The sequence below is a fragment of the Myiozetetes cayanensis genome, unplaced genomic scaffold, assembly GCF_022539395.1.
Source record: "Myiozetetes cayanensis isolate MyiCay16 unplaced genomic scaffold, myiCay2020 scf13, whole genome shotgun sequence".
In the NCBI taxonomy this organism is placed as follows: Eukaryota; Metazoa; Chordata; class Aves; order Passeriformes; family Tyrannidae; genus Myiozetetes; species Myiozetetes cayanensis.
In genome coordinates this window covers 1,673,343-1,691,166 of record NW_026086937.1, presented here as the reverse complement: position 1 = coordinate 1,691,166, position 17,824 = coordinate 1,673,343, and the positions used below count along the sequence as shown (strand labels likewise).

At 40.1% G+C, this 17,824-nt stretch overlaps 1 protein-coding gene across 1 annotated transcript in view; it reads right to left on the bottom strand.

Moving 5' to 3' along the window:
• Positions 1 to 200: 200 nt before the first annotated feature.
• The window catches only part of SLC9A9 (solute carrier family 9 member A9), a 152,250-nt gene continuing 134,626 nt past the window's right edge, over positions 201 to 17,824 (bottom strand). The window contains exons 15-16 of the mRNA XM_050308282.1: positions 3,834 to 3,939; positions 201 to 3,316 (exon numbers count right to left, since the gene is read on the bottom strand). Of these exons, the coding sequence (XP_050164239.1) occupies positions 3,110 to 3,316; positions 3,834 to 3,939 (313 nt within the window). The 3' untranslated portion in view covers positions 201 to 3,109. The remainder of the gene's footprint in view (positions 3,317 to 3,833; positions 3,940 to 17,824) is intronic.

The following is a 17,824-nucleotide window of genomic DNA, read 5'->3' as shown; positions in this document are numbered from 1 at the left end:
CTCTCAGTGGGGTTACCAAATGTTGCACTTCTCTGTGAAAGCCATCACGGTGATCTGATATTTTTAGTGCAGTGTCTTTCTGGAGTGGCTGTGCTGTATGGCCAGGATTCATTCCACTGCTTTCAGCCTGAGCCAGTGCTCTCCACAGTTCAGTACAAAATTTCCCCGAAAGGTTTAGTAATATTGCAGATATCCACCTTTCTTATTATTTTGGCCTTCATACTCAGTATGTAGTCACTACATTTTGACAATATATATTAGATTTCATTTTCCAAGCAGTGTTTTATTAGATTAACTCAGATAGGAAGAGTAGCTTCACATTTATCATGAGTGACTTGCACATTCAGTCAAACACTGTGTGATATTGAGTAGTTTAAATCTCTAGTGTATGAACTGTAAATTAACATTAAAGGCCTCTCTTAACATCCATTTCTGTTTAAACAGTCATGCAGAATTACTAGTTGTCAGTAATTTCTTCTTGAATACAAATATATAATCTGTTCTAATGTTGTAACTCTCTTGATCTGCATGCCATGAAAAGAATATCTTAAAATTAGGAAATGGCAAGGCTGAACAGCAGAATGGACAATTGAGACTGTTATTGCCATTTTAGTAGAAGCTTCAGGTTTGCTTGTAGCTCGTATCAGTAGTTTTCCTAAAAGCCTGTGATACTTTGGGTGCTGAGCATGGTACCCATCCTGTTGGGACCGTTGGTTCAGCCCCTTGATAGTCTTAGCACAGAAATCTGAGCCAGGAAGATGTGAAGTCTGACTCCTCTGTCACAGGGGGTGACTTCCTTTACCAAGTAAAGGAGCCCTTTAAGGCATCTGGGTAGAACAGTGTGAAAAGTATTTGCTACAGACTTATTTTATAAACAGAGAATTTCAGACCCCAGAGCTCTCAATTTCTCACATTGCACAAATGTGAGAAATCTGGGCATAGGCACAAGAAATAAATCAGTAAAACCCCATAGAATATGCTGCAGGGTGCATTTCAGAGTAGAATCTAAGAGCAAAACTGTTGGTGAAGAGCTTGTCATTTCCAGTTCACGTGGCAGTTGTGAAATACAGCTTTGCATCTCCATAATGCTACAGCAGTTTATTGATTCCCTCTGTAATCTAAAGGCTGGGATCCATGCTTCCCAAGAAGCTTAGGAAGCCTTCTGCCTTGCACTCAATATTTCTGAAGACTGAAATCAGGAACTGGCTGCTGCAGTCAGGCTTGTGCTAGCACCCATCCACGATGATCCCTCCTCGCTGTGCTGCCACATGTTCACCTCTCTCTGGTGTCCCTGCCTGCTCCTGCTGCCTCTCCCAGTGCTCTGCAGTGTGCAGTGCTTGGCCATAAAACCTTCCCTCCTTAGCCACTCTCCATCCCTCCCTGCAACCTGCTGGGCACCTTCCCCCACCTCCCGCAGCTAAACAAAGCAAAGCACGGAGTTAGAAATTCATTAGTTCTTCTAAGAGCTTGTTATCATGCCCGAGTATTATTTGTTTTAAACCACACTGGGATGAAGATCCTTTGAAGCTCCTTGATTAGTGTTTAGGGGAAAATAAAATGCCAGTTTAAGCTTCTGATCTGTCAAAACAGCACACAGAGCTCCAGTGTTCAAATTTATGTGTAAAATGGCTGTTTAAGAGTCACTTTTAATCAGAAGTTAATTAGCCTGGAAAAGGACAACTATAACTTGATTGTATTTGCATTTGTATTTCGGGTTGTATCTGTGGTGAAACCAAGACTTATTCAGCTTTAGGACTATTAATGGAGATGGCTTGATTCTTATTCTTTTAGATCTCAAATTTCTTGCTTGCCCATTGTCTTTGTATACTAAGAATGATCTTACTCAAAAACTCCTGGTGCTTTGACTTAGCAGGAACATCATCATGCATAGCTAGTGAAAACCTCTGTGGTGAGGAAAGAGAACTTCTGAGCTCTAACAAAGCCCAGCTCTACCCCTGGTTCTGCACTGCTTAGCTGACACCTGCCAAGGCTGATCTGTGCTAATGCCTGATAATGGTATATGGCAGCTTAGCTGTGTGTATGGCTGACCAGCTGCTCATCCAGTTCCTGTGTTGATGCAGAACAACTAATACTTTGATAAATAAACTCTTATTTTTTTTTTAATATCTAACCACCACAGTCCTCATTGCCAGAGTGGTATTGAGTGCCCAGCCTAACTAGAGAGATGGACAAATTTATCCTCGGAGCAGACACTCCTCAGAAATGGCTGTTTGGCAGAAATATGTGATTAGAAACAACTCTCCTTGAACAATAAAAAAAGAAACAGTAAAATCAAAGCATACATTTAGAATGATCTTTGAGAACAACAACACTTTTCCCACCATGCAAGCTTTGGGGGTTGCCAGGCCCTAATGACAAGTGCCTTGAGGAAGAACTGCTGTTTAAATTGTGGTCCTGCCCATTCAGTGCTGCCATAAAAGATTGTTTGTTGCTGATTTCATGGACTTCAGTGCCTCCCACTATGGATGGTCAGTTTGAGGCTCATGGTGAAACCCTGTATGAACTGGGCTATGTGTGATTTAGAAAGCAAATGTTTGGCTGCTTGTCAGGAACAGTCTCTATGTGAGCATGGGGGAGCTTTATCTACCCAGGCTGAGGCACTGCAGTGTGTGTTTTAAGCACTTTTGGATCACATACTCATTGGGCAAGGAATCTTCTGCCTTACAAATGCAATAGCTACTGGAGTAGTAGGTAACTGGATCTTTTCAGGACCAGCTGTATAGAAGAGCTGTCAGCATGTGAGTGTGAATGGGAGCAGGAACCTATTTCTCTCCATTCCAGCTTGCTGATGACTCTAAGGCCTGTGTACATGTGAGGGGAATGGCACAGTCAAGTGCAGAGAACACATGACCATACTGTGTTTACAGTGGGCTGATGCTGCCCTGCATGAAGTCAGAAAACCTGCACATCGTTGTAGGTGTATGGATGATAGTAAACTACTTTTGTGCGAGGAGCAGGCATTTATTTGGTGAAATCTAAGTTCTCTTTGATTTTTGTGCTTAGTACATTCTTCTGGCCTCTTGTTCACAGAATAGGATCTTTTATTTCTTTGTCTTAGTCTTCTTTCTTGTGGTTAACATTGCATTGTTCATGCTGATGAATTCCTCTGGGGCTGAAGCTGGAGTTTGTACCCTCCTAATCCCAGGTCTCCTTCTTGAATATCTTCCTTGCCTGTAGCCTGGCTGGAGCCTGTCCTGTCCCGTGCTGGCGCTGGTGTGTGAGCAGATGATTCATAGTTTTCTGTTAATTCATCGTTATTTATGATATAATCTGTGTCACCATCCTTGAGTCGATCCTGTATTCAAACAAAGAAAAAGATCTGTGGAAGACAGACTCTTGAGGAGGATTTTTATTAAACCTTAAGTGAAGAATAAGTCTAATGCAATTTTGCTTCCACTTTGTTTCATTATTTGCTTCTTCTTTTCAGCTGTTCATTTCCCATCTTGTTGACTAAAGCAAACAGTTGCTTATCATGTCCTGCACTTGAGCAGTGTTGAGAAACATAACCTGCCCTTCAGGTGTTTTAGATAATTGTAATGCTTAAATATCGTTGATGGGTAGCCAATACTTTCAGCATCTGGCTGGATTATTTAGAATATGTCAGTCCTATTTGAAGATCACAGGATTTAGTGGCCAGTAGTGGGAATGCAGCACTGGACCTTCTGAGACCTCTTCTCCACAGCTCTAAAGAAACTGTAGAATTCTTACACTGAAAGGAAGAAGTTTCTAGAAAAGGGAGTCTACCTAAGTGATGATACAAAGTGCAGGTTTTGGGTAACACCCTGAGGACAAGGAACTGAGTAGGTACTTACCCCATATGCAGTGGGGCTGGTCAGGAGCCTGGCAACAGGGTGGCACCACTCAGGTAACGTTGCTGTGAGAGGTGGCCCAGTGTGGGTTAAGATGGGTTTTAGGTATCTGGGAGGTTGGTTAAAGAATATTTCCTGTGGAGTCACTGATACCAACATGCTGCTCTGTTACACAAAGAAATTCCATTTTAAAGCACATGGAGATCATCCAACTGAATGGAAATGTAGAAAATACTGTCCCTTTACCCACCCATTACTGCATACATTCACCTGTCACCACTTCTTACCTAATATTTTTCAGTAATAGCAAAAAAACTAAACCAAAAACCAAATCCCAGAACAAACCCCAAACGATTTGATGTTCAAAACCTGTTTTGGAAGGGTAGCAGCATGGCTGCAGGGAGTGTGTCATGGGATACACAAATGCAGCAGGAGCTGGAAGAGAGGAAGAGTGTACTAAATTGTTTCCTGTTAAAATTGCATAAGAGATCACACTTTAAACCAACAGTAGACTAGAAGAGTAGACAGGACAATTTAAGATGCCACTCTATCAGCTAATTTATGTAAGAACAGTAGTGAACATTTTCTTACATATACTCAATCTTTTGGAAAATCAGTGCGTTTCTTCAATAGACAGAGTATTTCATCAAATATTAAGTTTCTTTATCTCTGGGAATGTGCATAAGCTGTTCTCTGTAATACTTTATTTTCAGCATTCAACACTTTTGTTTTACACTTTATACATCAATGCTGCTTTATATAAAATTATGTAAGCAAGTTAGAAAGAGGCTTTGTGCCATTGTCTCACACCTGTCTTTCCAGTCTTTTCATCCAGAAGTGCTTTTTTGAGATAAAAGAGGAACCTGTTCATCTCGAGCAGTGACATCATCTGCGTGTCTGTCAATAGCAGCTCTCCCGTGAGTCCCTCGAGCCCACTTCTCTTCTCTGCTGCTTTTACTCACAGAGTCATTTTTAGTGTTCTTTGGGAAGCAGGTCTGTCAGCTTTTTTTGCTGCTAGGAAAAATTTGCTTTATTGATTTGTTGTCCCACTTTCTCTCCTCTGCTCCCTTCTCTCGCTTCCCTGCTCGTGCCATCCTCCCCACTCTTTGTCCTGCCTCCTTAAAGAAGAGAGGAACAGATGTAATACTGAGTGGTGATTCAAGTTCTGCAGCAATATTATAGAAATATTGAGGGAGGAACACTGGCTCCTAGACCTAACCACACTAGTGCCTCCTTTCTTTCAGTGCTGGTTGTTTATGGTATCACTGCTTTACATACAAAGTACAAATTCTTTATCCTGAAGAAAATGTTTTGTAAACTGTGCTTATGATCTCAGTCACAAATTGAAAGGCCAAATGACATTTTCTGGCTCTATACTACAGCCATGGAAGCTGATCTGTAGTGTATGGGGTTTGCGTGTGTGCATTTCTGAATTTTTTTAAAATTAAGCTGCAGCTGCCTGAAGATTGGGTGATTTCTTTATCCAAGGTCATATGCTGAGTTGGTGTGAAACACTGAGTCTAGTTAAAATCTCACCTTTTTTTTTTTTTTTTAACATTCTTATTGGAGCCATGATCAAGGTGGGAATCTTGTGAGATCAAACTGTGTGGGGAAAGTTTAGGTTGTCTCATTTCTGGTGGAGTAAAGTCAAGCCAAAACTCCTTTTCTGATCAATTCCCAGTCTTATTTGAAACCTCCAAACTGCCAAGCAGTTAAGAGCTATTATTAAAAAGCAAAGTATGAAAGCCATCAATTAGAGTTATCCTCTTTTCAGCACTTCAGATAAGCCTAATTAAAAGGCCAAAAATGGAAGTACAAGCCTAACTCCAGGTTTTTAATCTTTGGAAATATTTGCTTTGTTATTACAAACAACTTGAACTGTTTGAACTGAGCTGTCAGACTGAGTGTGAAAAATACAGGCTTGTAGTGCCAGTTGCATTTGATTGCACTGTACTGAGTTCTGTCTGCTCTCTTCTTCAGTGCTCTGAGCCACTACTGCTTTTAAAATACCCTTTTGTGTCTTGTGTATTTAACTGGCTGCTGTGTGTGTCTACATTGATGTCCTGAAGTTGAGTGATTTCTTAATTTTGCAACAGGTTCTGTAAATCCCCCTCCTCTGGCATGGGCTCTGACACGCTCATTGTGTTTTGTCCGTGCTTCTGCCTTGAAACCTCTTGAGATGCAGTTTAAAGTGAATGCAATTTTCTTGTGCTTGTTGTGATGATTCTGTAATAAATTATTTATCTTTGTTCCTTATTTAACTAGTTATTATTCAGCCCACTAAAGGAACTTAAATTGCACTGGCCTATTTTTCCTTGTTTTAATAACCTCTGCCATAAATGTTTCCTCTTTACTGTTGACACAGTTGCTTTATAGTGTTACAGACATAATCACCTCGTTTAGTGAGGCATAAAAGAGGAAGAAAAATCCGAGTGCAGCACTGGCATTTCAAAAGTGTATCAGACATGGGTCTGCAGCATTTTAAGGCTGGCAAGAATCTTATCACACTCCAGCTGCTCTGGTTGCATCTCCAGGGAGAAGTCATTTAAATAATGCAAACCCTACCTTTTCCTACTACACTGAGTTCCTTCCAGTTCTTACAGCAGCCTAAGTGTAACCTCTTGGCATAACTCAGGAATTACAGTTGAACCGGGTTCATTCCTGCCTAATTCAGGGACAGGGAGAAGACAGCAGGAAAGGTTTGCACTTCAGCCCTGTGTGGGCAGAGCAGCCCCCCTGGGTGGCTCAGAGTGAGCCATTAACACGCTGTGATTGCAAAGGTGGTGACTTCCAAGTTGTGAAACTGAATTTAGGACGCCAGTGTTTCCATGTGCATGGAATTGTAATCCTCAGCCAGTGCTGGCATCTTACCATGTGTTCATCTTATAATAAAATACCAGTTTTCCCATCGACCTCCAGTCTTCCACTCGGTTCTCATGCTGAGATGTAAACCCAATTTTGACATTATAATAGGAATTAAAATCAGAGCCTAAAAATTTCTGTGACCACACTTTTTGTTAAATTGAAATGTTCTTCCAAATTTTGAGGGTGTTGGCAAAAATCACTACTTATCTTTTTGGTTAAATAGCATTAGCATGTTGAAATAGGAAATATACTCTGGTAAACATGTTGTGCCTGTTTTGACTTGGTTCACTTTTCTTTTGTTGGAGGAACAGAATCCTAGTACAGCTGGGGCTCTACTGTGAAACACATCATAGTAAGAGAGAAATAACTTGTTTGAGGGGAAACTCATGAAAACAACCAGCCACAGCAACGAAAAAATCCAAAACCAAGCACCCCAATGACCCCCCCAGCAAAGCAGCAGATGTGGTCACAGTTGTAAATACCTATGGCAGCTCTGCAAAGCCCTGCATTTGGCCCAAAAGGTGATTTGCATTTTGCCTTATCACACAATGGGGGCTCTAACTGAAGGCAGTCCCATCCTCCCTGAGGGCAAACTTGCTCACACTGTGTTAGAAAGTCCCCAGGTACATGAATTCTTGTGATCCTATCCAAAATTACATATGACAAATTTCACAGAATGTTCTCCTACATCAAACTGGTACAGGTGCACATTAGTTAAAGGTCTGTTATTTGATGATCTGCTGCTGGGTGCTGTATTTCTGCTCTAGGCACGAGTCTCTAGAAATTAATGCCACCACTCCCTAAATTCATCTTTTGTCCAGTGATTTTAAGATTTCCTGAGATTTGCAGCCTTCTGTTGTAGTGTCTCTTTTGTGAATATTTTTGAGTCTGAGTTTGTAGATCGCTTATGAGTTTAGTAGTACTTTTTGTTGTGCTTCTGAAGAAATATAGACAAGGAACGTATTGAAGTAAAGATGTCACTTCTGTTTTTTTAACCTATTTTTTGTGGTAATGCCAGTTGATGTTTTGCTCTTTGTTCAGTTTGCATGTGCTGTTTCTCTGAAGGCTGATTTGGTATCAGCTGTGTGTCAGCCTAAAGATCAAGCACTTCCATTTTGGTAGGGTTTGAGTGGGAGCAGGCAAACCGGGAAACTTTTCTCTGGCTGAGTTGTGCACGTGGCTGACTCCTGCTAGCAGCTGACTGAGATGGTTTGTGTGCTTTGGAGCATGGATCCTGTGGGTGACTGAGCTGAGCGTGCACAGAGGATTGAAGTGACCAAAGGAGAGGTGTTGTAGAGGGGTCTCCTCCTGCCTCGTGCAAGAGGATGCTGTTTTCTTACATGCTGTGAAGTTTTCAGCTGGAGAATTATGGGAGCTGAAAACTTGGGCAGTGGCTTTATTGGATTTAATTGTTAGAATAGGAATTATCTTTTGGAAAAGACCATGAGATCTGCAGTGGTTTAACATGTAAAGATAACCTAATCTGCACTGTGGAGAAAGCAGAGAAGGGATCAGTAAATCTGGTCTAAACGATATTTTAACTTATAGTTGTTTCTAGCAAAATCTGCTCTAGTTATTTGTGACTTCGTAATGTTTTTATAGAGAGGTGTAAAAAAAATATTAAAAATTCCTGCTACTGTTATAACGTAAAATACTGTTATAAAATACTGTTATAACCTAAACAACTGAGGATAAAAGGAATCATACTGTAGCTCTGCAAAGTCAAGTAATCAAATCTTTTTAAAATAAGATTCCTGCTCTGTCTTTCTCATGTCTGAGAAAAGGTAGGGTGATAAAGATCAATCCAATGTGTCCTTACAGGAAAGTCTGTCTGACTGAGATTCTAGACCCAGATGTAATGCCAGACCCTAAGAATTAACTCTGGCTTTCATGCAGAATGTGGCTGAAAACTTTCTGCTTTCAGCTTTGAAACTGGAAGCACTACAGAGATGTGGGCAAAATGGAGGAAGTGACTGGAACTGATCTGAGTCAGATCTTTTTATACATGAGTAGCTGCAGACTGGGAAGTGGCTTGTTCTTTAATATGTGCTGAGTAAAATGTCTAGGATATTTGCAGACCAGTCTTTAGTTGTGAGCTCACTAAAGCAGAGAGGAAAACAGGCCTCTTACTCAAGATATTTGAAGCCTATTATATGCTGAATATAACACCTCCACCTAAGAAAAAAATCATGAAACATAAGTGGAGACTTGCTTATATAACTGATGAATGGTACTGCAGCTACTTTAGAAAGATAGATCATGCAGAGGGTGGGAGAATACTCATAGAAGATTCAAAAGGAATGTACAGAGAGGCACTAATGTGAAATAAATTAACATTAGAAAGAACTTTGGAAGATGCAGAGTATGTGAGGCAGATAAAGAGAAGGAGAAAAAACTTCCCTGACATCAGTCGTGTAGTAACAAGGAAATGACCCTTCCTCTCCCTAAAAAACCCCTCAAAAACCCAATCTCCCTGATACCCTCCTAAAACCCCTAAACAAACAAACAAACCAGACAAAATCAAAACCTCAAATGAAAGCACCAATAAAAATGCAACCAACTAACCTGGACCAGCAGAGATGCACGAGTCAGCTCCACACAGTGAGAGGTCACTGCTGCACTCGTGCCATCAGCACTGATGACATGCAGGTGACTCTTCTGAAGTGTGTGTATGATTGGCAGTTGACATCATTGGCAGGATTTGTCTCCCCTGTCTGCAGACACCTTGCAGGAGGATATCTGAAAGACCTACCAGTCTTACTGTGTCTGCAAGGAAGAGAAATGGCCAACAAATCCCAAAACATCAAATTCAGCACTGCAGGATTGGAATGAACTGAGATTAGAATGGATTTCTTTCCCTTTATCAACTATAAAAGAGTCTGAACAACTAAATTAGGCTTAGATGGCTAATAATTAAGTATCTAAAACCTGGTGAAATGAATCTTGCCTCAGGACATGAGAATGTAGAATTCATGAGGCAAAATATGAGAAATCAAACACAACATCCTCCATACTGAGGAAAAATAGGAGTGTATGAAAGGCATCTATTTTTATAATTAGGGAATACTATATTAAGTGCATTTAGAATAAAAAAAGATAAAAAGCATATAAATGTCTGTGTGATAACTATGGTGCCAAATCCAGCAGCAGAAATGAAAACTTTAAAATCATTAAACTTGTGAAAACTCGAGTAAGTGTGGGATTCATGAAAAGAAATTTCACCTTGGGAAACTGAACAAAATATTTCCTGGCATGTGTGAAAGTACAGAAAACTTCTCAGGACCTTGCACAGCCGGTGTGGCCGTGGCTCGGCCAGGGGTTTCCTTTGCTGCAGAAATGGATCTTCTGCATGTGGTACATTGAGCATGACTGCAAAACCAGACATACCTGTGCATGAGTGAGCTAAATTACTGCCCTAGAGAGGATGAACTGCTGGGACCTGGCTGTGCACACACCCTCAGAGCCTTAGCAAGCCTCTGGTGCAGCTGCTCAGATGAGATCACTGTGCAGCTCTTCACGTGAAGCACGGGCAGTGTATAAAGTGCTCGAACCCTGGTGCTGGCAGAGAGGCGATGAATTCAGAGGCACAGACCAGTTAGCAGGGATTGTTGCACTCTGTGTGGAAGATTATGTTCCATAAGATTGTCCTTGGCATCGCCATCTGCCCCAGAAGTGTTCCGGAAACAGATGTGTGAAGAGTGAGGACTGGCAGTGGTTCCACGCCTTGCCACTGCCATTAAATTGTCATTAGCACCACAATTGTTCATGTTGAAATGTAATAAGCTCTTTTCCAAAGCTTCACCATTAAGACTCCCAAGGTAAGGCCTTCCTTGGCATGTCCAGAAGCGTCTGAGGTCACATAATCCTCCAATCCCCTGTCCATGTGAGGTGTGCAACACTGCCAGGGACACCTCACCTAGCAAGGCTCTCCAGTGCTCTGGTGTGGACCTCTACATCTAGATGTGTCTTGTTAATTAATCTAAAGAGAAGGTCACTTATTATGTACTAGGAGAAGGATAAAAATTTTTTTAGTCAAAATCAATGATGGCATCTTAAAAAACCACCCCAAAGCAGAAACCTGTAGGAAGTATGGAAACTTAAAACATGCTACTAAGCTCACTGGGTATCTCAGCAGTAGCAGTCATGTTTTTGAGTACTTAATGAATTTTATGTAACACTGCAGTATAGAAACTGCTGGCATCAAGGTACACCCTTAGAAGATACAGAGCTTGTAGTGCTGTCTCAGGAAACGAGCTGCCTGCAAAGTTCAGGTCAAATTCTCAAAATAAAAGAAAAAGGAAGAGCAAAGATTCAAATAAATGTCTTGGTTTTGTCAAACTTGGGAATTTTTACTGTCTTTCACCAGACATTATTTAAATTTCCAAGAAATTATTTTAAAGTGGGCTACATTTATCTTCAGCCAGTTTACAGTGAAATCTGAGCAGTAAATATCAAATAGGCTTAATATTGTAAATTGTCAAGTTATGCTTTTTTTATAAGTGAGTCATAACTAGTTTAAAACCACATAACATAAATTCTAAAGATGGACTTTTTTTCTGGTGTCTGGTACTAGTAACCTTCTCCAACCTCTTGGAGATACAAACCATTTTAGGTCTATATCTTGGCACTTTTTTCTTGTCTTTCAAGGAAGAAGAGAACTGTAACACAGAGATGATAACATCTATTTAACCCACATATAAAGCTGCCCAGACCGTTTTTATAGAAAATAGATCTTGTCAGACCAATCTAATTTTATCTTGAGATGAAGTTACAAATCTGATAAAAATGACCTGCATTTAATAAGCTTTGTTAAGGCATTTGCAATGGCAATTATGATGACATTATCTCTCTACAGTAGCAATAAGACACACATTAAATTAGTTAAGAATGGGCTGGTTGATAGAGCTGAAGGAGTAATTGCCAGTGGAGAACTGCCATGAACTGGTGAGTGTTTCAATGCAGGTTTGAGAGGGGTCAGTAGAGGCTTTGATATTCAGTAACTCCACCACTATAAAGCTGCTGCTGATGGAACATGGGGATGCTGCAGCCTAAATCACAAGGCCCTTCAAATGCCTCCTGTAACTGCAGTCCTGAAAACAAACAAGCAGGGGGGACCAAACTTCCCTGTGGTGCTTGTGGGTTGTAGCTCCAAGACTTCTCACGAGCTCTGAGGAGAGCAATGCATGGAAATGGTGAGCAGGGAATAAAACCAGTGTGCCAACTTCTGTATCAGACACCAGTGAGACCAGTGCTGGAACATTATGTCCAGTGGGGTGGTCTGTGTTTTGAAGTGGTTACCAAAAATTTGGGAAGTATGTAAGAAAAAACCCCTCTTTCTTCTCCCAAAATACTAAAAATAAAGGAAAAAGTGAAATAGTAATGAACTCTTTAAATACCTTTTCATGAAAAACATTTCAGCATCACATTGGGGTTTTTATTTAAAAAATAACTTATTGCAGATAATAAACTAAATCTATGCTAAATCACTCAAGATGTTTTAACAGTGACTAACCAGTGGAACATATTCCCAAGGGAAGTAGATGAACTCTCCATTGCTGGCATTTTCTGCTTGGGAAGAGATACCTTTCTCATACCTGGTACTCTTTAGCACACAAACTTCTGAAACCAATACAGGGTGAAACTAAAGTGTCCTGATGTCCAGGACTTCAGACTTGATAATGTCAAAGGCCCTGTGCAGCCTAAAATTTAGGCTTTATAAATTTAACTAATTATCACATTTAGAAGGCATTCAGCACTAGGAAAGTCACAGAAGTCCTTGTTCAAGTGAATTCTCTCTGGAAAGTTAGCTGGTGGAGTACCTTTTTTAGTAGCTTTTTGTCCCAAAGGCTTAAAGAGCGTGGCAGGAGCTGGAATCGAGTGTGTGATGATTCGTGGGCATCATGGTTTGTGGGACTTCAATGAAGTTGCCTCTCCTTAGTTACATTCCAACAGTCCACAAAAGTTCCATGGAGGGCCAATTCCCTTCTATCCATTTGGATCATTGGCATTCCCATGATCTAGATGAGAGACTGGCACCTTTACTAAAAATATATATTTTTTGACTCTGTAGCTAATAACTTCCTTCCAGAGCACCACTAGAGCAGCTGCCTCTGCTGTTTTTGGCACATCCACCTCTAGACTGCAGACAAGAGCTCTCTGTCTGCCCCTTTCTAAAATATTATTTTCTGTATCTGTGCTTAATGGTGGGTGTTATTCTGGATTCTGTCTAGTAGTTCTTGACTATTCCACCCCCAGGAAAGCTCTGTTTGATCAGAGTGAGGGACTCGAACTAAATTTCTGCAAGATGCTAAATTAACATTTGTAACAGAAATATCTTTGATTTCTCAGTTGAAAATGTTTTTGGATTCAGATGCTTGACATTTCAATGAAAAGTCAGAATTTTTCCAAGGGCGTTTTCATTCAGTTGAAAGCTGATTTTTCTGTTGAAAAACATTTGACCATCATATCTAAGGCCCAGCTATATAGAAAAATACAGCTTTATCTGACCTAAGACAGAAGTCAAGGACAGAGATTTATAATTGGGTTGAGGATGGCTGTGGATGTCTGACCTCAGAACTAAACAAGTCTTTGAACACCTTTTGAAGGAAAAGGGTAAATCAAGGACATGGAGTTCCATGGAAAATCGGATAAAATGCAATGTGTTTTTAACAAAAGCTGATTGTGTCACAGTAGACCAGTATCTATCTTTGATAAGATAACTGTTTCTGTAGACAAGGTTGAAGTAGCAAATCAAATACATAGGTGGAGGTTTAAGGAACACACACGAGGTTGGTTGCCTCATGGGACGTTATTATTCGAGGGAGACAAAAGGCAATAGTATGCATGAGAAGATAGATAAGAAATTAATTTCCCATTTAGCCAGCTTGGGTCATCCCAGAAAGGGCATTTAGGAATGGAGAGAGGCTGTATGGGATGTGCTTCAGGCCCTAGGCAGGTAGCTTTGGATCTGGGGGTGTCTGCACGACTGTTCCTTCTCTGGTTTTGGGAATATCAGCTACTAGAAACACATTATGCCTTCTCTGTATCATCCCCTTCTTGCTTTCCTTATTTCTGGTGGTTTCTCTCACAGTCTCAGGCTGATTGTCCCTTGTGTAGAGCACTGTGACAGTGTGGGAAAGGTGCTGAGAAGTGCACGTTTCCTGTCCTGCTCCTCTGGGATGCCGAGGATTGTCCTGTGAGCCTCCCCAGGGCAGCAAACTGAAAGGAGCCTGGGACATGTGAAGTGGAAGGAATTCAAGACACAGAAAGGTTTAATAGCAGAGCACTCTCTTGACTTCATAGTTTTGACAAAAAAATTCTTACAGCCTTATACTGAGAGGCAGCAGAAAGCTTTTTATCCTGAGAGAAAAGATGACAGCAGATTATCCCAACTCCAAGCAGTATTTGTTCCTCTGCTCTATGAAGTCATCCTGGTCTACTCTGCATTGCCCAGGCTTTACCTGCAGAATTTGACTTTCTGTTCAGGCATAGCAGCAGGTCCTCGGTGTGTGTATGTGGAATAGCATTATGGGATGGCCTGACAAAGGGCAGAAAATTCAAACACACAATACCACTACAAATATTAGTTTGCTTTCCTTATTGGTGGTGTAGTGCTACCTAAGAGCAACCCCCTCAGACTAGACAGTGTCTTGTAATCTAAATAGGATGTGTTACAAAACACTTCATGATCAAATGAAGCATTTTTTAAAAAAAAATATGTAAAACCCAGTGAAACATGAGCTCTGTAGTTGTAGTCAATCAATTATTTACACAGAGAAACAGGAATATAAGAAATATCTCATGTGAGACATGTATGCAAATCAAGTCAGTATATACTAAAAAGCAACAAGTAATTGATATCCTTGGGTGACAGACTAAAGAGGAAATAGGAAAGTGAGAAATGGCATAATAAATCTAAATATTATTAGAATTGGGAAATCTGTTTAGGATATCTACTGGCAAAGTGGAAAAATATTTTTATGGAATTTCATTTACACTAGTTAGCCAAGAAGACTATTTACTGTGAAGAAGTGCCAGCTATTCTGTAAATTTGGGTTGGTCCTCTCCATTTTCAAATGCAGCCCAGTCCAGTGCTGAGATGCACTGATGTCTGCAGGCTTAGATGTTTATCCAGAAGATTATTGTCAAGTCACGCCAAGGATTTCCTGCACTGAAGGAGCCAGGTGTGTGGGCCATAGTGTTTGCTAATCAAGTGGACCTTTTTCCAAGGTGTCAACAGCTTTTTTTCCTTTCTAGTACCCAGACAGACATATCTTCTGTGTGTTTGAAGCTGGACACTAAGAAAAGAGGCTGTTGGAGTCAGTAAGAAAAGTGTTCCTAGCAAGTGCATACAAAAGAAAGCAGAGCTAAATGAGGATTTGGGGTTGGGGGAAGTAGCCTAGTGACTAGATCTTGCCCACATTAGGCAGTTCTGCTTTAGGACTACTTCTGTGTCATCTCAATGCCTGCAATTTGATTCTAATGTTTTTGCTTTATGCTTTTCTACGTCAGCTGAACATTGATTGAATGAGATGTGTGGGTTATGTTGCAAATTTCCTGTATTGTTTTGACTACTTGTTGGTTTTGTGGATTACTTATAAATTTTCTAGCTTTTTAGAAACACAAGAACTGATGTCACTGCTTGATATCTGTCCAAAGAACTGCAGAAAACATTCAAGTTTCTGCTCTTGAATCTAAACATACTCTTGGGTTGTAACCTGGAACATGTTTGCTCATGTCCTGCTTTGCTGAGAGCACACCCTTCAGTGAGAAAACATTCCTTGGTGTTGTTTGACAGTTACTACAGTATGAGTAAACACAAAGATCTATTTTATTTTTCATTCTAGCTTGGATTTACTATCAGGCATCAAATGTAATTGTAGGGACTTAATAGCTTGTGCATTAGGCAGTATAAAATTTTTATCTAGTATTATGCATTTACCATATAATTCAGTGGTATCTGAGACACATTCTGGCTCTCCTGTGAGGAACATCCAAATACTTCTACTCAGTACAGAGATCAAGTTAGTACAGTAGTTTTAGATCTTAATAAAAAGTGCTTAGAATGGAAAATAATTACTTGATACTTCCTGTGCATTGATAATGCTTATTGTGCTCTGTTCTGAAGTTCATGAGATGTCTTTGACACCCATCAAAGTAACAAACTAATTATTCTGTACATGGCAGATATTACTGCAGGCACAGACATGCCATCACAGAACATTTTATAAAATGCAGACTAACAGGAGAAGAACTGTGCCAACACTTCTAGAATTTCTTCTAAGTCTAGGGATGTTAGTTAAGAGCCAGGGCTTGGATCTATTCAGTTAATCTGTGAAGACTATCTGGCATTTTGATATGTGAGATAAATGATTCTCAGAGCAGCACTTTGCATGAGCTTCACTTTGTTTAAAAAGTTCTCAACTAGCAAAGGCAAAACTTAGTTAATCTTTTTGTTGATCTGAACAGTGAGAGAAGGTGCATTTTGCTCCTTTACTTCCTGCCTGTGGTACTTTAAAGCTTTCCCCCAACTTAGATTACTGCAAAGGAAAAGAACATGCCCTGGTAAGAGCTGAAGTGAAAGAAATGCACGGCACCTCGAGTAACCATGTGTGCTCATCTGGGCTCTCCAACACCAGCCAAGGCTGGCACTCCAGCTGCAGAAACCAGGGAATCATTCCCTCAGAAAACACATATATCACTTCTCCCTTACAGGGTGAGAAGAAAAATGTATGACAATCCACTGAACTTAGAAAAGTCTAACATAAGTTTCTGTTAATGGTAAATGAAATCATTATGTCAATTTTTGAGAAACAATACATTTTTAGTTATCTTAAGCTGTTTGCAGAATATTAAAATGTATTTGGTTTTGTGGTGAACAGGAAAATAAGAATATGGAAGAATTAATGCTGGCAAGTGTGTGCATTTTGGAAAGGACAGATGCTATCAGATTTTTTTTCTCAGTAGGAAGTACTCTGAAGCCATCAGGCTTTCACATATAAGTAGGTCAAGGAAGACTTCCAAAATTTGTAGTCTTTAGCTGCAAACAGGAAACTGTTCCTCATTTTTTCTGTCCAAAAGGCCATATTAAACCTGACCTTGAGCTTATGTACAGTTTTACTTGACCTTTATTTAGAAACCCTTCTGCTAGAAAACTGCCTTTTATTGTAACTAAAAATATACTTTACTGTCACCATGAGTCAGTATTCAAAGGAAAGAGCTTTCAATCCATTATAATGGTGCAGTGAAATCCTGACTTCACTGATGTCAGTGGAAATGTTTCCACCTATTCTGATAGCACTGAGCTTTTCTTCCACCTGCTTTATTATGTCAATTCCTTTCCTGACATTTTTTCCCCTTCATTTTTTCCCTCTGGATTACAAAAAAAGCACTCTTTCAGTGGAGCAGCATATGTGTTTGTTTATATAGAAGCATTCAGTCCTGCATTTATGCAGTGGCAGTTACATTTGTGAAACTGTGGCATTTTCATCACTCTCATCTTTCTGAAAGAAATGTTTTGGTTTCCTTTTTTTTTTTTTTTTTTTGGTTTCTCTTTAATTGCATAACTTTTGCACAAAAGCAGTTTTCTCAACCATGCTTAATAATCTGTTATTTCTTATAAATATCAACCTGCTTTTCTGTAGCAAGAACAGTGACCCTGCCTGCAGACAGCACTGATGGCTCACTGGCCAGTTTTGTGGCTGCTTCTCTCAGGGCACCAAACCTGATGAGAAAGTTGACAAGAGCTGGAACAATAGCAAAATAGGGGTGTCTGAAGTTACTCTTTTCTTTCTTTTCACCATTTTAAAACATTCTGGTTTTTCTCTCCAGGCTATCTACCCTACCACAAACACTTTTCCTATCTCTTGGCAAGTACTCATATATCCAAAAGTTGTGAAAAGAAAACATCCTCATAAAAAGTGTGAATTGTCTTTGAAAGGAAAGTTACAGGAGCAATTTATTGTTACTGCACCTGTAGAAATCGATCTCTGGGTCAGCAATTGGTACCTTAATGGCTCTGTACTGAGGCTTATTCTGCTGCAGGGAATAAACAGGGAACAGTAATATTTATATCACAGGTGATTTGGAAAGAATAAATATTGAGACCTGTGCTGACAGACTGTATTGAC